Genomic DNA, 24707 nt, shown 5'->3' with positions numbered 1-24707 from the left:
CCGGCTTAAAATGGTTCCCATTCTATATTTAATAGGAAAAATTGAAGGTTTTAAATTATAGATTGTAAATGTTGAGCTATCATAGTTTTATACTAATAGCTAATAAAAAAAAAAAAAAAAAAAAAACATTAAAATGATATTTTATAAAATTCAAAAGGGATACATTATATTTTATTACAAGATCCAAAATGACTTAAAAAAAGTGAACAAGTGGGTATCGCTCTTCTGAATAGTAGAGATGGTCACTATAAGTCCATCATGGATGTGTTACATTTGAATGCAATGACAGATATCATTTTATATTAAAAACGATTTTGAACGGAGATGATTTGTCAGTCTAGGATATATTAAATTACCCATATTTAAATTATAAAATATATTTTATACGTGCACAATATTTAAATATAAATTTTATACGCTCACAAAATGTTTTCCACATTTTTTTTTGCAGTTATTTGCAGAAAAAGTTATGGAGAACCTTGTGTTGGATTTTTTAACCTTAGGAATAAATCAAAACAATTTTATGAATTTTCATTATACGGCCAATGGCGTAGCCAGAATTATGAACAGGGCATAGAGGGATAAATATAAACTAAACAAAGTTTTTACACTCTGCTTATATATATAATACATTTATTGGTGAAGCAGTAACGGCTGTGACTTGTGAGAGAGAGTTAAACACCCTGGCTACGCAAATGTATGTAGCCAATAGCCGCGTAATATATAGGTTATTACTATAGGTACTATTGTGTATGCTATATACAGGGTGTCCCGTGAGGATTTACCCATTGCGATATCTTCCGAAATAATGGTGATATCGAAATTCTGGTTTTGTAATAAAACTTACTGGGATAAGAACTACAATTGTTTCATATTTTAATTTGGTACTTTTCGGTTATCGTACCCCAACGGTCCAGTGGCGTAATTAGGAATTTGTCTTAGGGGGGGGGGGGGGGGATAAACATTTTTTTCCACACAAAATACTTAGATTTTCAAGTACAATATTTCATCAAAAATGCTTAAACTAATATATATGTACACAAAATGTATAAATAAATGTGCTTTAAAATTCTACACAATTTAGTACCTATACAATATTATAATAATTTCTTCAAAATGTAAATTTTGAATATATTAGAATTAAAATTTACTTTTAAATTAAATAATAATTTATAGATTTCTTGATATTAATTATATTTAATATATTTCGTCGTGATGTCAGCACGATAAAACATATTATAATTCCACAAGTTTCAAATTAATATATTATAAATATACACATTCTATAGGCTCTGGGGGGGATATATCCCCCCCACTTAATTACGCGACTGCGGCGGTGGTCGGGATATATACCGATTCCGTTCTCGTACTCCATTATATTTATCTCAATATTGTCAAGTTTTATTGCTATACGAATAAATAAATAATTGCCAAAAATATAATTTATTTTAATAAAATAATATAATATGAAATTATATGAGTACAAATAAATTATAATAAAATATGAATACCAATAAAGTATAATAAAACATCAATACAAAAAAAAAATTTTAATAAATATTAATACCAATACAATATGAATACCAAAAAAATTATTGTAAATAAAAAATATTTTTATGATGGAAGCGTTGAGATAAATATAATGGGGTACGATGGTGGAATCGGTATATCCCGACCGCCACTGCAGTCGGCCGGCCGACCGTTGGGGGTAGGTACGATAACCGAAAAGTACCTTTAATTTATTTCAATGTTTTGGTAAAAAAGTTAAAAAATATATTTTTATATTTAACTATTTCCAAAAAAATTAAAGATAGCCATTTTCTAGAGTTTATTTTTCTGAAAATATTGAAGTTTCAAAATTTTATTTTCATTAATTTCCTGATTTTTAATATTTTTTTTAGTTTCAAGAAAAATTGCGAATTATTAACACCATAATGTTATCAAACATGTTACCCGCCACGCCACACGCATTCCCATACAGTCGGGTGAATACTTTCCGTGTTCCTAATAGTTTTAAATTTATAATCATATTTTATTTCTTCAAAACTAGAAAAAATATCAAAAATCAGGAAATTAATGGAAATAAAAATAAACTACAAAATGGCTATATCATTAATTTTTTTGGAAATAGTTAAATATAAAAATATATTTTTTAACTTTTTTACCAAAACATTGAAATAAATTAAAATATGAAACAATTGTAGTGCTTATCCCAGTAAGTTTTATTACAAAACCAGAATTTCGATATCACCATTATTTCGGGAGATATCGCAATGGATAAATCCTCACGGGACACCTGTATATGCCTATGTGACGTATACAGTGGCGTAATTATGATGGAGGATATGGTGATATATCCCACCCAGGGACTTTTTTTTCAGATAACCACAATTAAATTCCCGTATAAGCGATTGGCTTTAAGAGATTTTAATATTTTAAAATAAGAAATAAGAATTCATGGACATTATCATAGTTAACTTTTATTTTGTATTTTAACAGTTTAAAACTACGATAATTTCAACAATAATTATAGTAATATATGGCAAGAAAATTGTACGACTCATTGTTGTCATTTGATAATTTAGGAAACATGATTATACCCTTTAAATCATTTAATTTATAATAAAACATTTATACAATATTATGATCTATGAATATTAATGGTCAAGGAGGGTGTGTGGTGCGGTAGACTACCAAAAAGTCCGAGATAAAAAAGTCCTAGGAAAAAAAGTCCGATATAGGTACGTCATATAATTAGGTAAAAGGAAAAATTAATACTTAATTTAATTAAGAAATAATTTTAATATATAATTATATTTTATGTGTATGATTAATTATTTTTATTGTTTTATATTTATTTATATATTATAATTATTAATTATTATCATTGAATTTTGAAGAATTTTTAGATAAAGTTGGTCATAACTCATAAATCATAATATCAGAATAAGGCTTAGATAAAAATAAAAATAATTGAATTTTTATATATATTATAATTTATTATTATCATTGAATTTTTTTTTAATATAATATTATACAGGACTTATTTTTATCTCCGACTTTTTGTTAAATACCTATATTATATTTCATATGACGATAGTAAATACTTAATTTAATTAAGAAATAATTTTAATATATAATTATATTTTATTTGTATAATTAATTATTTTTATTGTTATATATTTATTTATATATTATAATTATTATCATTGATTTTTTTTGATAATATAATATTATACCGGACTTTTTAGGCTTAGGACTTTTCTACGGCGGACTTTTTATGCCTCGGACTTTTTTGCCCAGACTTTTTTCCTAGGACTTTTTTACTTCGGACTTTTTTTCCGCGATTCGTGTGGTGTATAGCCACCCCCCACCCACTAGGACGACAATATAAACTTAGGCAAATCCCACCCGACCCACCTCAAAGTCAATTCCAAATTTTGCCACTGGACGTATAAACTATAATAAATTATAAATAAATAGATTTAAATAAAATATAAAACTAGATTTATTAAGTATAGGTACATCGTGTAAAATATAAAAAAAAATATAAATAAGCTATATATAATTTAGGTACTTACATTATAATGTTAAAACACTTCCGGTGCACTTCAGTATAATATAGTGATTATCGAAACATATCGATATAATAAAGAATATATAATTATAATATAGAAAACTACTTGTTTACCACAAAATCAAGCTCTTGCTAATTGCTATAACCGGCATCTAAATAATATGTTGTATCATTGATATATTATACTCTAATTTGCCCAACCTATGAATTGTGACTAATTTTACATGTACGCAAATGAGCTCAACGTTTAGGAATTATAATACACTCATATATTATAGTCATAACCGATTCGATGTGGTAGCTATTTCATTACATAATAATATATACATTGCACACGAAATAAAATATGCACGAGTGAGAGAAGTTTAAAACATTTCAGCATTTTTTACGATAGCCAGTGGAATAATAATCGATCACCCGCGAGATTTAAATGCGATTACCTATACATATAGGCGTCTACTGATTTAATTTCTCAGCGCATTTTTAAATACCTATATACCTTTTTAGTGTCTATTTCTGTTTTTAATTACACATACAAAATGATTGAAATTATTATTTTAACTCCGCGCATTTTAACTACCTATTCACTATATTCATATAATATCCGTGTGACGATTGACCCTCTATGAAAGCAACATAATAATAATAATATATTCATCTCATTTCCTTTCGCCATTTATATATACCAATGTAATATAATGTATACAATAATTATCGAACGCGGATGTCACTCGCCAGTTCGACACTGTTTGATCCGTTAGGTACTCATTCGGCACCTATACCTACTGGGCATTGGTGACTTCATTACTTTTATAATATTATTATGAATTGTGATATAGATTATACGTAAGAAAAGTGCGTGTACTTATACAATATTAACATAATAATATATAATACATGTGCATACGTGTTTTACTCGATTTATTTGTCTATTATTAATTCATAATTTACCGTTAAGTTGGGAAAACATTTTTGCAACAGGCGTACTTAAATAATTTTTGATCGTTTCGTGAATAAAAGTGCATAAAAATTACAACGAATTCCGTGCACGTAGATAATACGATGGCCGAGCAGCAAACAGTGCAAACCGTCAACGAAGATTTACGCAATGAACGTACAAAGTGCACCTTTAATCAGGAGGAGCTAACGAATTTCATTGATGGCGGCGTGGAGAATACCGATAATAGACGAAAAATCGGTATACTTTTATATTATAGTACATTCTCATAATGTTACCTATTGATATTATTTCTCGTTAAAGAATTTTAAAATAATAACAATACAAAAAACTAAATTCAAATTATAGTCTTAATGATTTTAGAAATAGTATAATGATAATTATATTAACTATATTACGCATATAGGTAATATAATAATATAGTAGGTTAAGTTAGGTAAGGTAAGGCTAAGTAATATGGTGATATATTATGTGCTTAAAATTAAAATGACAATATGTAGTAAGATTAATAAGTTTGAATTTATTTAATATCTGCATTAATCATTTATTATATTACCTATATAGTATTGAAAACTTGGCATTTTGAATTGCATAATAGTCATAATACGTCTTATAGATTAATAAATACACAATAATTACCCCTCTTTTCGAACTGGAATTATTATAGTTTTATATGAACACAAAAGAAAACCTTGGTCCCATGCGGATAGTGTATATTTCAAAACATCTGCATATAAATTATGATGTCCCAATTAGATTTTTTTTTGTATTTGAACGGGTACATTTAAATATTTTTTATTTATCTGGAAAGGTAGGTACCCCTAAAGATTTTTTTTCAAAATCAATATTTTCTATCCGGCTCAAAAATGTTTATAATTAAAAAAAGTGGGCAAGTGGCAGTGTTGGATAGTAACGTAACGAAAGTAACGCGTTACTGTAACAGCGTTACTTATAGCTTGTAACGCGTTACGTAATTTCATTAGAATTATTTCCAAGTAACGAAAATGTAATGGAAATTACTTTTGATAAATAATTTCTATTGAATAACGTGTTACATTTTTGAATTATTAAGTACCTTTTGCGAATTGAAAAAAAATATATGTCTATAATGTGGATATTATTATGTTTACCAAAATACCAATCTAGTATAGTAATTATTATACAACATTTATTAAAGCTCTTTATACAGCTGATCCATTAATTTTGAATTTAATGAAATAATGACATTAGTAAAGAATATTTTTATTAAATACAACACAGCTTTACCATCCAGTGCTTCTGTAGAGCGATTATTTAGTGTTTCAGGGGACATTATTTGTTCTGAAAAAAGGTCGCGTATGATTGACAAAAACGTTGAAGATTCACTATTGTGTAAATTTAATTTAAAACACAAATAAATATAAAATAATAATATTGTATTATATTGATTATAATATATTGATTTCTTTTTCAAATAATATCTTTTTACTATAGGCAATGTATTTCTAGTAACATTATTGCCAAACACAATGATAATATTGTTATAATATATATTTAAAAATATAAAATATTTAAGATAGATAAAATTATAACCTTTTAAATTAGACCAGATTAGGTCTAAAATATTAAAAACTTAAAACTTAAATATTTCATATTTATATAATTTACTTTTGAATAATTCTGTTACAATAATATGCCATAACTCACATTGCATACAGTGGTACACCGTCTGGACACTAATTAATTCTACGCATGATTATGTTAATATGTCTAAGACAGGTAGACAGGTATAAGACAGGTATTTTTATAGCGGATTTTATTACACTGGCCGTAGCCACTTTTCTCCAAAAATGAGATACCATAGTGTCGTAACTTATAGTTAAGTAGTTAACAAATAGTTGTGAATCCTATCATGCTGTACTAAACCGAAGATTTTATAGTCCCCATCCTAATATTTTCAATTTTGTGGACGAACTATTACAAATACAGTTTGAGACACATATTGAGCTCGAAGTACAATACAAAAAAAGAAAATCAGGCTCGGTAAAGAAAAATACTTAAGAGAACAGAGAACAATTAATGATGAAATATACTAATAATACAATAACTCGATTAGAATTTGTTAAATGTTTATCATTAAAGTTTTTACCTAAAGCATAATATTTTTGAAAAATCTATATTTAAATATTTTTTGTAAAATTTGACGTACTATATTATTTAGCGTATTAACATTTTTTCCAGGGACACAATTTTTAAATTATTTATACCATTACTATTTATATCATATATTGTAAAATTTAACGTACCTACTTTATTATTTAGCTTATTAACATTTTTTAAATTATTTATACCATATATTGTAAAATTTGACGTACTATATTATTTATTTAGAACATAATATTATAAAAACCACATATATTTTAATTTATATTTTTTTCCCGGGACTCAACTTACCTATAATACCTTTTTGTACCCGGGACTCAACTTACCTACAATCTTTTTTTTCCGGGACCCAATTTACTAAGATAAGGTCATTTGGGACACAATTTACCAATCCCGCTTTTTAACGAGACGTAACTAAGGTTATAGGTTAGGTTAATTAATTAAACGCTGCCCGGCTAGTTTACTAGTTATATATGCCTGCTAAATCGAATGCCAAAATTTGACATTTAAAATATACAGAAGGTTTCGGATATCTTTTTTAGGGCTAGTCCTTTTTTACGGGCTTACAATACTTACATATTATTAGCATTACCGAGGTAATTCTTAAAGTAAAAGATCCATAGCCTAAAAGAATATATTTTTGTTTTGTAATTACCTCTATTATTGTTAAATATTGTAATTTCAACAGTTTATTTGATATATATAGTCGGATAAAATTCATAACTTACTTGATATGAATGCTCAAATACAACTCCAGTCCATTAGTTGCACTTCAGCACCAATCCAAGTCTCCAACTCACTCTGCAGCATTAATTAGAATCTTCAATTTGGGCAATCATATATTTAATATTTATCATGCTTATAATACCAGCGTGTATGTTTTGTGTGATTTTCAGCGAAATTTTTCTTAAGCGATACACGATTTAAGGACGAAGTGCCCGTGGAGTACCTAAGTCACAAAGAACATTACGAACAGTCAATTCGGAAAGCTTGCATTTTTTTCCAGAAGATCAAAGAATGGGAGGAGATTTCAAATAGCAACACGTTAGAGATTTACAGGTGCGTTTGAATTGTACCTATTATATCATTATAAATCAAAATTCAGTCTATAACTTATAAGACTTTAAATCATATAGACGGTTCTTGTTAAGTCCCTGTAGAGGAGAAAATACTTTGTATGCTTAGAAATACATAATATTATATATTCAATCCTTACTTTTTTCACGTTGATTTACACAGTGCCTGATAAAGTGATAAATTCCGTTGCAAACGCTTCTGTCGCTATTTGAAGTATAGTTTGCAAGCGGCTTAGGACCTTATGATATGATGATGTATGTTAAAATGTGAGTATCATAAATAATAAAATGGCATAAGCATTAGGTATATAGTTAATTTTATATTGTCGGAGAATTATTTTTAAATGTTAATGTTAATTCAAATCCTGACGTTATAATATTATGTTGCACAAAACATATTATTATAATACCATCATGTACATTAAAATGTCACTGTCTTATCGTTCTTGCTAAAAGAGTTTTAAGAAAACACACACAGAAATACAGAATCGTGTATACTAGCCAGTAGTACATTTACGTCATTTATGATTTCTCTAACCCCTCAAATTTTTATTGGACCTTTTTATTTAATCTGTTTTATATCGCAAAACTCATTCATAAACATTTCTTTTATGGTCCTGGAATGATAATGTTTCTTTTGTAAATGTGATGCTGGGCAGTGACGTATTTGGCGAAGAAGAAGAAATGGCGAGGGGATGACAATATTAAATAAAATTATAAATATAAATAATACGAATAATACGGAGACATATTATTTCGCCACAAAATGTTCAAATCTCCTAAATTAACAAAATCCTCTTTAGACATCGAGTTTATATCATCTACCACCACCACTGCTCACAACTCTCAACCCCTCTTCTAAGTGTTGTCTATCTATTTATATAAAATTATAAATTATTATATTATACATAACCTAACCATATTATACGACAACAATTTTGTCCAAACATTTTGACTGTATTGTTTGAAATAAAAATGTCACAGTGGAAAAAATCGATTAAGTTAAATATGTCTCAAAAAGTATAAAATATTGTGTAAAAGTATAAAATATGCCTTAAAAACCAAAAAATGCATTTATATGTACAATAAAATTTCAAAACTAGCTTTGTGAAAGCATGAAATGTATTTGTATCGTACTTTGCTATTTTTGTGACTGTGCAAAACAAATATGCAAATGCTTCAAGTCCTCTGCCCTAGTTATAAGTTTTTTTTTTTTTTTTTTTATTTAATAATAAACAATTAAGCACAACAAGTAATAGTGATGATGAGGATTACATAACATGAAATGGCACGATGTAGGAGGGCTCCCAATGGAGCTACCACTTGGGTATTTTATTAATTAATTGTTTGAGTAAGAGTTTGTCATTTAACTAGTAGAGTATCAATGAGTTTAGTGAGTAGTGCGATAAAGGGTTTTATCAGGGATTGGAATTGGACTAGGAAATTTGTTAATTGGGTTGTAACGGAATCGGTATTTGGATTTACACAGGGTTCCGTGAGATTTTGATTTTTTTTTTTAGGGTGGGAGTGGGGATTGGGGAGGTTTAGTTTTGTGGTAGACTGGGAGGTGCTCCATTGGGGTTGACAAAGTGGGGGAAAGTTATTATCTTGAATGATGTTGGTTTTGATTGAAGTTGTGGAGGTGTCTTGGGTTTCGGTTGGCCTGTTGATTTTGATTGAAGATCGTCCTTTCTGGAGCAGTTTGAATTTGGGACAGCCTTTGTATGATGCTGGGTGATCCCCAGAGCAGAGGGCACATGTTGCTGGAGTATTTGAGTCCTTTTGGCATTCGGAGGAGAGGTGGATATCACCACATTTTACGCATCTGGGTGTGTGATGGCAATAAGTTCTGGTATGTCCATAATTTTGGCATCTTAGACATTGAACTGGGTTTTTTTTTTATGGGGTGCTTCGATTTTGATTTTGGTATAGCAAATTGAATCGACTTTGTAGATGTTATGGTTTGAAGGAGAAGGTTCCAGATCCACAAAAAATAATGGGAGGGGGTTTTTGGTTTTGTATTGAAGACAGTTTGTAATTGAACGAGTGATGAAATCGAGAGAATGGAGCTCTTCTTTGATGTAGTCTGTTGGTGTGGTATGATGGAGGTGGCGGATTACTACTCGGAAAGCTTTTTCTTCGCTCGTTTGGTACCTAGGTGTGGAAGTTCATATTATTATTTTCGAGAAATTTGATTATTTGTCTATATGCGTTAATTGAGTACCAGTGGCGGCTCGTGAACCGTATGATGGGTGAGTCAGATATTTTCAAAATCTAAACACACCATAGGGCAATGGGAAATAATTTCCCACCAAAAAAATTAAAATCTTAAAGCTTCTGTTATAATAATTCATCAGTAGAGTGCATCAAAACAAATGTCAATATATCACTAAACATAGATAATTGTATATTATATATTTATATATATATATATATATATATATATATATATTTTTTTTTTATTATTATTATTAAATCTCTATTTAGCTATTTACTACACAATTTTAAATATATTTATTATTATTATTATTATTATTATTATTATTTTTTTTGTTTTTTTTTTTTTTTTTTTGGGGGGGGGGGGGGTATATAAAAATGAGTTTTAAATTAACTTTTAATATAATTAAATTTAATATTTAATATTAACCTTTAAAAATATATAAATAATAAACCATACTTAATACTATCTGAAATATCAGAATAAAGTCAACTTAAAAAAAAAAATAATACTTATTACATAAATCTCATTTACTAAAACAATGAAAAAATTCATTTTATATTATGTTTTATAAATTAAATCTATTCTTCTGTCTTTGAGTAATGCAAATTTGTCAATTATTTTTTTATTTATTAGTTTATTACTCTCAGAGATCTACTAAACTGCAGTACAAATTACAAGACACTAGACACTATACAGATAAGAACCGATATCTTTAGTTTGTGATAATAAAGTATTATAGGTAGGTATACATTTACACTAGTCAACATTACGACAACCTACCAGTTCCTATTTCTATGAGTGGAAGTTACGTCGCTTCGACAAATGACAAATGGATAATGTTGACAAACTCTGAGGCCCGAATCATTCTGCCTCATTTCATAGTCAAATTCCGACTTCCCCTCTACCATGATATATTTTATAATCGTACTCGTCTGATGAGGCAAAATATTACTAGCCTCTCGGCACTCTTCGGTTTTCGTCGAGATCGTTCTATCGTTCAACGAACATCTTCGACGTGATTTTTGAAAACAGTGACGAGGTATGACGTACTATCATAATAGTATTATACACGATAAAATACATATTTTTTTGTCATTATAATAATGTATAATAACATTAATAACAAAAAGATTTTGTATTTTAAAATGTATGATATATTATTGAGTATTTTAATATTCTTGAATTCGATTGGAAATAACAATAATAATATAATATGTCCCCCCTTTTTTTTACAATACTTTGGTGAGGCTGAGCCTCACTTGCCTCCCTTGACGAGCCGCCACTGTTGAGTACGTCATTAATTTTAAACCGGATGATGAGCTCTTAGTGTTAAACCCGTCGGGGCCAGTGAACGGTTTAATTTTCTTGCAGAAATCGAAGAAATCGATATCGTCTTTTATGTATATAGGTGGTATTTTGGGTTGATCGGTTGAGATTTCTTGGAATAGCATTTCGAATACATTTGAATTTTCATATGAATCTTCGTTGGTGGCGAGGGCTGAGAACCGATTTTTGCTTGAAAAAGAGTTGGTTTTTTGTATTTTTGGATTGGGGGAAGTTGGAGAGGTAGGTGATCTAATCGGTACCGTTTGCCAATTATTTGAGTTGACATTGCTTTAAACAATTTTAATTGGGTGTATTGGTGAGTTTGTGTTATTTTTGGTATTTTTAATAAGACTGTGAGATAGTGAAGATTTCACTGGTGGATTCATTATAAAACTATTAGATTGGTAATTAAATTAAATTGGTGGGCAGATTGAGTAAATTAAAATATTCATATTACTTGGATAACAGCAGTGTAGATTAGCTTAATTACAAAGATAAGGCAGGTCGTTACGGCACTGTACGTCTACTCACGAGGAGTGCACACGTAAAACTGAGTTATAAGTTATAAATCCTAATAATAAATCTAAATTTATATATTTACATAACACATAAAATCATCCTGCTTGTTTTAGGCATTTATATTTTAGCTAAACTTCGCTGACTTAGATCAAAATAATTCCTTACCGTCATTATTATAGGACTCAATTAATTTTCTATAAAGTTGAACGAGACTTGTATTGAAACATTGAGGTGTATAAATCATTATTGAAGTGTTCAGCTATGAATCTAAAAAAATGAAACGATTGTATGTTAAAAATAAAAAGAACTTATAGTTCATGAACAAAAAAAACTATGTAAAGTTTAAAATAATCTCGGAAAACTTTTAAAATTAAAATTATAGTGATTGGAAAAATATTGATATTATACACGAAAGTAAAAATTGTATGTATATCACACAAATTTATTTTGAATAAATTGAAACGGTAATTAAGAACATTAATAAGAAACTTAATAATTAATTAACATACTATATTAAACCAGCGTATACATTTCTATTATTTATAATAATAATATTAAATATAAATAGTTTATTTGTGTACGTTTTATATTATGTTTGTGTGGGGAGGGGGAAGGGGCTTAAGACTTTTATCACTAACATCCCTCCGCAAAAAAAAGTTGTTGGTCTAAATCATAGAAACCTCAATCCAGCCCAGCGGTGGATTGGCCAATCGGTATACTGAGTAAGTTCCCGATAGTCCGATTCTCGTGCAGTTTAAATCCTGGGCCGACGTACCTATTTGGATTACAAATCATTACATATCTGATAATATTATAAATGCGTTTGTTGTCATGTACTCATGTACGACATATGTCATATACTATACTTAATACTCATATAAGTACCACGAGTTTGGCTGCACCAAGTATAGTAGTACACACATGAGTTAAATAATCCGTCAACATTTTTATAAAAAATTTTTTAATAATTTATATTCTGAGCGGAGTTCTGACTCTATTGATTTAATAGAGGTGTGTTTAAAAATAATAGGTAGTTAAAATTCTTTGATTTTCTATTTAATCATCTTTTTAAATTTTAAGTATAGGAAAGTGAATCTAGTGGTGATTCGAGTGATCATAAAAATAAGTTACCTATGTTAAGTGTATATTTGATTTATTAAATGATAAATAAGACAATTCCAAAAAAAGTTTTTAAGGACAATTATAATTAATTATTATAATATATATTGGTTGGGTTTGTCGCTTTGTAATTTCCAATCCATCGCGGTGGAAATCGCTCAGTGCAACTGTTGTGCTGATGTAGGTACGTGTATAATGTATATGTTTTGGTCAAAGTATGAATACCGTATTTACCGGTAAATCCTAGGTTTAACCGGTATTTGTACTTTTACTGTAACAATTACCAGTGTAATATCATAAATTACACTAGCTATTCAATTAAAAGATGGCAGAATAAAGTAAAAAAATCACAACAAACCTTTATTGGGTGCTGTATATTATTTATCAATACAGATTAATAGATTATTCATAAAATTATTAAAAAAAAATTTTTTGAATAATTTTAGACCCTTATTGAAATAATGTTTTTATTTTAAACGTACCTACATATATTTTTAGTTTTTACCAATTATTCTTAGATAGTTAGATAAAAATTTATTATTTTTATAACAAAAGATTATACATTATTCACAGTCAAGATAAAATAATATTATTTTAATGGTAATCATTAATTAATTTAATGATAATAACAATAATATTAATAGTAATTTTCTTTTTATTGGAAAAATAAGCTTCAAAAATTGAGATTTTTAGGCTTAAAGATAAAAGATATAGATTTCAAAACTAAAATTATAAAATATAAGATTAATGATTTATCAAAATATAAAAAATATTTCAAGATGTGCTAAAATTAAATAATATATTATATTTATTATATTATTATGATATTTTTGTACATTTTAATAATTAATACGAAAAATGTATCCTTATAAATTTTGTGTTAATAAGTCACTCAATTGTCCACTTTTTATTCTTATAAAACTGCATGATAGGCAATAATATGCAATAATATGCAAAAATTTAAATATCCGGACACTAGCTGATAAACCAGAGATAAAAGATGACATAAATGTTGAGATACAATATTTTTTTTTAATTAGTGTGATCTGGACTAGTGGAATAGATACAGCAATTTTAAAACAAAGTATACCTTTTGCCGTTCATACTGTTATGTTTTTGCCATCTTTAATTGGTCAAGGCACTCCGGAACAGAAAGAAGAGTGGGTTGAACGTGCCTTTAAGTATACAATTTTGGGTACTTATGCTCAGGTAATATTAACATGCTTAAATTGAAATAATTAATAAAAATATGTTTTCAGTTTTTACTTTCCATTTAGTTTTTACAATTCAAAATCAGTATACCCAAAATAGGTAATACAAATATTAATTATGGTTTTTAATAACTTCCTATTTCGATAATTTAGTTGTTTTCTTCCTATTTAATGCGTATTATAAGTTCACAAATCACAAATCGCAATACATACTATGTTAGCCATATTTTATTTTATCGTATATTAAGATTTAGTTAGACACTAAAATAAAAAAACAAGCTGTAGTTTTGAACTTGTTAAGTAATAATAATTTATACTGAAATTAACTATACCTACACAGTTGGAAATGTTTAGTTGATTTAACATTTTACTGAATTTGTCAAACATTTAAATTATGAATGATGTAGTTTGAAATGTTAAAATAACAAAAGTGTGTGTAGAATGAAATAAACGGGGTTTAACACTATATAACCTTGTACTCAATAAGTAGGTATGGGAGTTATATCAACTCTGGATAAACGCCAAATAGTTGAATACAATACTATCCATATCTGTATATTAGCCAATAGCCATTGTTTATTACCTTATATAATTTGTATGATACTAATAATACTACATTCTCACCTTAGTCGTTTCTTTAGTACCTATAACATCAAATTCCGCAGAGTTCTAATAAAATTTGATTGTTGCTTGTATATAGTCAGAAAGAAAAAGTAACACCTTTATAGATCACTTTTCAACGTATGAATTAATTCACTTCATGAACTTGTCACTAGAATAAACGCGAGAGATTTTAATATATCTATAATTTATTATTTATGTACCTATAGCATTTTTAAATATATGTTATTTATTTAAATATAATAAATTATTTTATTGTGTTAAAAAGCCTATAAACTGAATGTGAATGTTTTAAATTTAGACTGAACTTGGACATGGGACTTTTATTCGGGGGTTAGAAACGACGTGCACTTATGATCCGGATAACGAAGAGTTTATTTTAAATAGTCCGACATTGACATCTTACAAATGGTGGCCAGGCGGACGTATGTCTTAAAAACATTTTTATTATTTACGTATCATTCATATATAATATATTAAAATGTATTTAAGTTGGACACAGTTGTAACTACGCAATTGTTCTCGCTCAACTTTACACTCAAGGTATACACCGTGGGATACACCCTTTCGTTGTTCAATTAAGGGATTCTGAAACATGGATGCCGATGCCTGGTATGATATTATTGATATTATATGTAAGCCCAATCGATTTATAATATTAAGGTGATAAAATGTATTAACAAATTTAAAAAAAAATATTGTAGGTACAATTCAAAGATGAAAGTAACCCACTAATATAACTTACTAACCGCCATGTGACCACTTTTGTAATATTGACGAACTGATTTTATATTTATATGATCAAACAAATTTTATTCATAATTATAATTAATATGTTAATAACTATTTATTTATAAATTTATGATATATTTTTAAATTCATTTTCAGGAATCAAAATTGGTGAAATCGGCAGTAAAATGGGAATGAACTCAGCAAACAATGGATACTTGGCGTTTAATAACGTTAGATTGCCTCGAATGCACATGTTAATGAAAAATTCTAAAGTCCACAAGGTTACTTTAAATACTTACTTAATAAATAATTAATGCTTCTGATAATATACTCGTACTATTTAAAATCCTCAATTCCTTCTATTGTAATCATAGGCGCAACTAGAGGCCAAACACTGGGGGTGCTAAAATTATGTAAATGAAACAGGTCCCCACACCCCAAGTGCCATTCTTCAATTTTATAATTACTATAACCAACTTTAAATGCACTGTAAAAACATAAACACACTAATATTTAAGTATCTAAACAGTAATATACCTCATACAGCGGCGTAGCCAGGATTTTTTTTTCGGAGGGGGGGGGGCTGATCAATTTTTTACACAGCGGTGCATTAAATATTTAAATACCATTAGCACGGCTAAAGCTATAGAAAACTAACAAAATAAATATGACAATTTAAAATTAGTAAAATACAATTTAAGACTTTTTGAGTGAATATTGTAGACCATTGAAATAATTTTTAAATTTTATTAACATTTCGGGGGGGGGGGGCTGCAGCCCTCCCCCTGGCTACGCCGCTGACCTCATAAATACATTAGGCATATTACCTAATAATTCATATAATGACTTGGTATAAACACTATAAACATTAAACAGATAAAAATGTCAATGTTACATAACTAATTTTTGATACAACCATATATTATATAACTATAATCATCATATATAATATTTGTTTCCACCAAAAACGCCAAATAAAAAACAATCTTACGTAGTATAACAAAGAAAACTTTTTTTATATGATTTTTCCATTTTTGGTATTTTTAATCTGGGGCTGCTAAATTAACGGCTGGGGGTGCTGAAGCACCCCCCTAATTGCGCCTATGATTGAAATGATGATATCATTCTTATTTCGTGGAAACTGTTATTACATCCACTGCTTTACGGTAGCGTATCCAGAGAGGTTAGAGGATGTAACCTACCCCCCTAAATTGTAAAATGTACAAACATTTCATTAATTAATTATTTTCAGATAAATGCTATGTTTAATGCTAACTCACTCCAATTATCTATCAAACTAACTCTCGTTTACAATTAAATGATATACATTATAATGTATGGATCACTCTGTGTTCTCTCTCATTTTCAAATTTGTTAGTCAGACTCAGACACAATTTTTTGTTTGAGCATTCTTTCCTTTTTTCTCCAAATTATTCTTTCTTATCCTATATCTTTCTTCATTATGAGAAAACTAATTTAAATTTTGAAAATATTTTCTTTCATTGTCTATCACTATACCCTCTACTAGAGAACAACCATATTATCTCTCTTTTTCGTCAGTTTTCTATAAATTTGGCCCTCTATCACCAATCTATCTATTTCTTTCGCTAAATAATCTAACTTTCTTATTTAACCACTATAATAATTTATGAATGATAAATTTGGAACCTAGTTTTTGCTTTTATTTGATATGCCATAATAATTAATATAGGAAAAATGCTATTAAACACGATAATATATACAATATTCTCTATTGTTTATATAGGACGGAACTTATGAAAAATCACCTCATGAAAAATTGACATACGGTACAATGATACTCGTGCGGGTATTAATTGTTAAAAGTCTGGTTACTAGCTATTTAATGAAGTCAATAACAATCGCAATAAGATACAGCGCAATTCGTCGACAATCAGAACTTAAACCTGGGTAATTTAGTTATTGTACATTTATTCAATATTTGAAAAGATTAATTTTATATTTCATTAATAAACATTTGGATGTGTGTGTTCATACAACAAAACAGTGAACGAGAACCTCAAATTTTAGATTTCCAAACACAACAGTACAAGTTGTTCCCAGTTATTGCCTCAACTTTAGTGTACAAATTTGCAGCAAAATGGTTATGGGATAAATACTCTGCAGTAACTTCGCAATTAGAGCTAGGTGATTTAGATCAATTGCCGGAGGTAAACTGTTCATTTATTTAAAATAATTTGTATTATAAGTTTTAAATCAGTAATAATAACACGTACTAAATTCTATGGTTAAAAAAAATTGAATTAATTAATATAAAAATAAAGGAGATACATTTACTTTTGGGATTTAATGGAATCATAAAATGTCATTTAAATATTTTATATGTCAATTTACTAATACTAACTTCCATAAAGTAATGTTACAATAATACGTATTAAAAACCAGAAAGTTGTTATATTTTAATTAAATTTACAGGATACCTTATTTATGTCCTATATGATGCTAAAATACGTCATTATTTCTCTATATGTCTTTGAAATCAATGCATTCTTCATTGCTACTTTTACCCTACTAGACATATTTATTGTTGGGAAAAAATTTCTTTCAATCTGCATTAAAATGGAGTAATTTGTGGTTGCCAAATCCAATTAATAGGGTAGGCGAGTTACAAGGGTCTCACAGTATATACAATATGTCAGTATAAGAATTATGGTAGTCACTTTGGGTTTAAATCATTCGATAAGATTGCTTACTGACTCAAAAGACAGATTCTATGATTTTCTTCGTTAAAAACAAGTACTTTTCAGTTAATCAAGACTTAGGCGTAAAAGTTTACTCACGTTTCGTTCCCGGTCATAATTGAGTCGAGAAAAGCTTCTCCTTCACTTTTATAACTTTAAATAAATGCAAATTCAGTCAGTAACATGGCATGAATTGGTTAACACTTTAGGATGTTGCGAACATCCCGTAACGGACGGGGGGGGGGGGCTTGATAGTTGTTGATAGCTCATTTTGACCGTTAGGAACCCATCTATATATCAGAGGTACCAAATTTGGAAAAAACATCCCTATACTCTATGTCTCTATAAATTTCTTATAACCTCACTTTCTGTGTAATAATAAAAAACTTCTATGTAAATTATTAATAGTTGGTACTAATTGATTCATTAATATATACGTAGGTTTTCGAAATACATTTTTAATTAAGAAAGAAATTGGTATAGGAATGTTGTAAATAAAAATTGTTCATATGAAAAAAAATAATACGCAAGTCTTTGATAAGCTATTAGGCAATTATTGTAGGTATATCATATCCTTTATTACATAATAATATACCTATTGCAGTTACATGCTATGGCTTGTTGTCTGAAAGCTGTCGGAACGGCCGATGCGTCTGTTAGCGTGACATCTTGTCGTTTGGCGTGTGGAGGTCATGGATACATGAACTGCAGCAATCTGCCGAACATCTATTCACTGTCTACTGCAACAGAAACTTATGAAGGCGAAAACACAGTACTGCTTTTGCAAACCGCGAGGTGAGGTATTTTAAAGTTAAAGGGATGAATCAAACAATTTTAAATTTGCACGCATGTAGTCCTTTTAAATGTGTGTGTAGGGTGATGATTAGTATGTGTGACTGTTAGTAAAAGAAATAACAGAGCGCTTCCATATACGTGCAATACGTACATGTACGTACAAGTTACCACCTCGGCGTTGCGCACACGAAGGATAAACAATTTATACTAATTTGTAAATCTTTTTTGTCCATTCTACATTCCTATCGATCAACCTGATAACGCGATAATATTTCAGAAAAATTATCTGAATTCGTTATAATATCTGCTTGAGATCAATCAGCCCACATTTTAAGATTTCTGATTTAAATTATGAATAAATCAACATTCAACGTTTGATTACGAAATTTCAAAATATTCAAACTAAGTTTATAGTTGTTGGGGAGGGAGGATTGGAAAAAGTGGACTAATCGACTTCAAGTAGACATAATTACAAATTAAAATCAGTTATAAAAAGTATTATTGCAATACTAGGGTAACCGGCATGATGGACAAAATACTACAGCAGAGCCTCAATAGTCCGGACGAATTCAGACCGAGAATCGTCCGAATTATCGATTTTTCCGGATTACCGGAGGTTTTTCAAAATTACCTACTCAAATTACTAAGATTTTATTTTGAATTTCACTATCTTTATATTTATTGCATTTTAAATTACAAGAATAATAATTAAATTAAATTAAAACTAAACTAATGAATTACAAAAAAAAATGTTTATAATAATATGTAGACTTTATGTAGGTACCTACTGTAGTCGGTAATTTTTTTCTGAATAATACTTTTAATTTTAATTTCAAAAGCAAGTCCCCTTAATCAACGTATCTACCAACAAAATATCAGTACTATACATGTTCTCATCTTCCGCCCATTGCATACATTATTCAGTGCATTCACAGCTTTTGAAGGAGAAATTTTGAAAGAAGCATCGATTTATTATATACCTACATACATGTATTAGTCTTTACTAGGAACAGTAGGTATTAAAAATGACGAAATTGTATTTGTCGATAACAATATTTTATAGATTAATTGGGTTGCAAGAATTCTCGTAAAATTTATTTACGAACAAATGGAATTTTGCCGTCCGGATCACCGCGTTCACCGGATTATCGGGGGTCCGGACTATCAAGGCTCTACTGTAGTATATTTCGACTAAAATAACTGTTTTCCACTCATCTCTTTAACTGTTTGCAGTTCACAAAATAATACAACATCAATTATTAGAAGTCTGATATGTTTGTCTAATATAAATTTCCCGACAATCCATTTTTTTTTCATTACATTAAGATTTTTTTAACTGTTCGTGTCACCTTCATTTAGACGACCAAAGGTCTTAATAAATATACAATACATTGTGGTCGATTAAGGATAATATAATAATTTATAATTATTCATTTAATAATAATAACAATAACTACTTAAATGTAAATTATACGTAAACTTGTTTGGGGTTGTACTTCTAATGAGAATATATGAGATAACCCCTTTCCTTATCCTAAATTACTTAAAATAAGTCATATTGCTTTACGTGTTTGAGGCGCCTAATATCTAGCAAGTTGTCTAGAAGTTATTTTGCGGTTGCATTGGGATGATCCAGGCGTGGATCTAGAATATTTACTAGGAGGGGGGCATCATGGGATTATCATTATCATGGCATCATGATTAAATTTTAGCCAATCGACAAGGCAATGTAATTTATCAGCCCACCGAAAACAGACATACTATAACATACAAATAACTTTCATTGTTTGTATAAACTGGTGAGATTTTTAAGTCACCGTTATTGAAAGTTTTCGGTTTCTGCTCATGCTTGGGGCGGCTTCTCCACGCGTTAAAATAGTAGCCAAGTTCTATAGGTATATTTATTTTATTTTTATTTTTATTATAAACGACCAAGGGCATAGAGTAGATGAGTACAACAAATTAAGTAACAATCATAGCTACAGAAATGTAAATCGATATAAAGTAAATACAAATAAATAATTATTTAAATCTTGTATTTTATATACAGTCATCAACTGTTGAAACTGGCATATACGATATACAGTTTAAGATCATCTGCAAATAATAAGAATTTTCAATAAAGAAATGAATGCCTAATACCACTGATAAAAAAATTAAATAATAGAAAATAAATAAAAATAATATATTTATCACCACACGCTGTAAATAATGGTGGTTCATATTATATTTTTGGCACTGATTTGATGATATAATTATCTGTATCTATGGTGGGCTTGAACTAGCTTCTGAGCTTTGCCCCGTTTTTTCATGTGCATTTTTATTGCTTAAGTTTTTATATTTTATTTACTGTAATATTATTAGTACTAAAGGTCCGTACAACTAAAAAGGTAGGGAACCGTTGTTCTAAGGGATCGCTCATAATACTGTTAATATACTAATTTTTAAATTATATATTTTATTAGTTTATTACACATACTGACACACTAATATCGAGTTATTATCCAAATGTATACGTTTTTATTAAATAATATTAATATTAAATATAATTAATACCTAGTGGCTATTGTCATATATATATAAGGAGTATTCCTAAATATCAATTATGCCAATGTAGTGTTGTGAAAATTATATTGGAAAAATATACCAGCAAATCCCACTTATTAGTTAATAGCTGTATCTATCTTGTAAATTATTACGTGTTTTTAATCAAATAGATTTTTGATGAAATCGTACGAAACCGTGCAAATGGGAAACAAAGTGTCTACGTCTGAAACCCTGTCATACTTGGAAAAATACAACAGCTTAAAACAATCGTCTTGGACGACGACATTAGATTGTATGGTCAGTGCGTTTTTCCAAGTCGCCGGAAGGTATGTACTATGTATAGTAATCTATAGCATTATATCCAAGGATTTAAATTACTATATATTAATTAATTAATTATATTATTAATTATATTTTTGTATACATGCTAGCTGACCCAGTGCATTTCGTTGTCTGTTAAATTTTCAAACTCCTTATGATTAAAGTATTGTTTAATTCATTATTTTACATTCAGTGTAATGGTGTTAAAAACTTAAATTTTTTTATTTTTTCATTATAGTCTGTAACCAATAATCCCAACCGTTGCCTGCGACAAATAGGGAGCCTGTGAAACTCGCTTGTGATTAAGCGTAAGGTCTCTCCACTATTTGTTATTTTCGTTCTTATTACTTGCAAAATAAAAATTTTAATTATATGTGCTCCATTATCAAAGATTTTGGTCTTTGCCACTTCTCCTATTTATATTTTTGCGGGTGCCCTTGATTATATGAAAACATTGAAAACGATAGTATATAATTTCTAACTCTTAAGTTTTAAAGTTATACCAATTTCGTCGTTTTTACTTAATCCAACCTAAAGCGGATTAGATACAATAATGTCATCGCGTAGTTTAATAATAGATGTTCAACCCGACTTGGCTCGGGCAAAAATGAACAATCGATACAAAATACTGCGTTATATTTGTATATCTCAGTTAGGTTAACGTGGTTCAAACTACTCTCTAGGACTCTGAATTTTATATACCTATCTATCTATGAAATATATTTATAAAAATATAACACTTTGATATTGGCAAGGACGGGCAAGACATCTATACTCTATAGTATTGTAATATTATATAATTGAAAACAATACCTATATTTGTAGTATGGTATAAAAGGTATAACCCACTAGATTTTATATTTTTAGTAAAATCGAGGACTGTTACTTCACCATTAAACGACTGTTGGATTCTGGAACGGCTCAAGAAGATGCTTGGAATCAAACATCCATTAAACTTACTCAAGCTTCTGAAGTATGAATTATATATATATAATTAAAATAGTACTATCCATATTTTAAAACAAACTTAACATTTTTATGTTTTTATTCAAACATAAAATATAATATTCATAATTCATTTATTTAATTAACATGAGTAGGTAGTAGGATTGATTATACATTTATAACAGTAGTAGGTAGGTACTTATATATTGGTACCTTAATATTGAATTTTTAATTTTTTTTAAAAGGGAAGTAATTATTCTGCTGTAAGTACCTGTAGTAAATATATGGAACCACTGAAGCGTACCTCGTTATTGAAGAAGTCTCTGTAAGGTTTATTTTATTAATTTTTAATTCCATGATAAATTATGTTGTATAAGAAAATTGATTCTGAGCTTAGACGGTCTGTTAGAGTGTATTAAATACCTAGTGTATATACTGAAGTATATTTCCACGATATTGTATAGGTAGCTAATAAAGTAATTTTTTTTATCCTTATTATCATTAAAATTTAAACTTTAAATACTTACAAAAAAAAAGTTGCAGTCCTATTGTTTTTCGAATTTAGTTTAAAAACTATAGCGGTCCAACACTATATTTATCATAAGTTTATAATTAACTGTTTCAAAAATCTTACTTTATCCAAGTCCCAAACTATGCACACAAACGTTACACTGTAGTGAAACTTCTCTAAGGATGTTTTTAGGGGGAAAAAATTCCAGTGACCCAGAGTGTCCAGTATTTAGTGGTTTCATTATAATTTTTTTGTTTATCTACAAATTTAAGTACACATAACATTTATTTTAATGTCCAAATGAATTTTTATCTGATTTTTTGGTAGGTTGTTAATATTTAACAAATTTAAAAGTCGTAGGTTACTACAATGATTTTAACTAGTTTCAGAAAACTATTTTATATTTTTACAGGCACATTGCAGAGCATTTGTAATTAATGTATACGTAAAAACACTTCAAACGAATCAATTTTCACCAGAGCTGACAGCCGTCCTTACTCAACTCGGTGAGCTAATTTGTGCGCAGTGGATACTAAATAGACTCGGGGATTTTCTACAAGTAAATATAACTTTTGATTCGTTTATTATACGCTTTTGTGTTTCATTACCACGATTATAATTATTGTCAATTTCAGCATTCCAACCTAAAACCCAACGATGTACAATCAATACAACATTTATTAGAAGACTGTTTGAAACGTATTAGACCCAACGCAGTAGGTCTAGTAGATAGTTTTGATATTCAAGACGAAATATTGGACTCTGCATTAGGCTGCTACGACGGAAACGTATACGAACGGCTTTTGTCAGAGGCCAATAAAAGCCCTCTGAACAAAGAACCAGTGAACCGCTCATTTGGGCTGTATTTGAAACCGTTTTTAAAATCCAATATGTAAATCAAATCCATTATTCCAGCAGCGTTTTTAATAATATCTATGGAGAAAATATAATTGATGAGGATAATATGTTAATGATTTATTTTCTACAATTATTAAATAAACCAAAAATTAAAATATCATGTTAAATAAATTTGTGTTTATTTTAAGTTTTAGAACTAATATACTGTAATCTATTAATAAAATTATATTACATTATATTATACAGTATACTCACTACTTACTAGGATAGAAACATAATACAGTAAGTAGTGTATAACTTGATGATGACCACAATTATAAAATATTAGATATAGTTGGAAACTGGTGCTGTTATTGTTGAGCTGATTTTTAATATAAAGCAATATAAATATGATAAATACAAATCTAAAATTATATTATTGGAAGTTGAAACTTATTAGTTAAAATTAATATGATATAAGAAATTCAAAAAAATTTATGAAAAATTTTATTAATTTTTCAACTCAATT

The 24707-nt window shown here is 28.5% G+C and overlaps 1 protein-coding gene across 1 annotated transcript; it reads left to right on the top strand.

The window, feature by feature from the left end:
* Positions 1-4302: 4302 nt before the first annotated feature.
* LOC107169462 (acyl-coenzyme A oxidase 1-like) lies at positions 4303-24370 on the top strand. The gene is made up of 13 exons (XM_089224163.1): positions 4303-4775; positions 7574-7736; positions 13979-14147; positions 15072-15195; positions 15263-15382; positions 15659-15783; positions 17268-17431; positions 17529-17691; positions 18827-19017; positions 21735-21890; positions 22753-22858; positions 23754-23900; positions 23977-24370. Exons 1-13 carry the CDS (start codon positions 4640-4642, stop codon positions 24235-24237), a joined length of 2025 nt encoding a protein of 674 aa, XP_089080289.1. The 5' UTR covers positions 4303-4639; the 3' UTR covers positions 24238-24370.
* The last annotated feature ends 337 nt before the right edge of the window (positions 24371-24707 follow it).

This window comes from Diuraphis noxia, unplaced genomic scaffold (genome assembly GCF_037042655.1).
Source record: "Diuraphis noxia isolate RWA-SAM2 unplaced genomic scaffold, SU_Dnox_SAM2 contig0003, whole genome shotgun sequence".
NCBI classification, from domain to species: domain Eukaryota; kingdom Metazoa; phylum Arthropoda; class Insecta; order Hemiptera; family Aphididae; genus Diuraphis; species Diuraphis noxia.
The sequence above is the reverse complement of the archived record's forward strand: the minus strand, read 5'-3'. Positions and strand labels throughout refer to the sequence as shown.

Bases quoted from the DNA above. Each gene is read 5' to 3' on its own strand.
- LOC107169462 (XM_089224163.1), top strand. From the start codon at position 4,640: ATGGCCGAGCAGCAAACAGTGCAAACCGTCAACGAAGATTTACGCAAT. The intron at 15,196-15,262 runs GTATGTCTTAAA...AATGTATTTAAG, and splicing joins CAAATGGTGGCCAGGCGGAC to TTGGACACAGTTGTAACTAC. The intron at 21,891-22,752 runs GTATGTACTATG...TTATATTTTTAG, and splicing joins TTTTTCCAAGTCGCCGGAAG to TAAAATCGAGGACTGTTACT.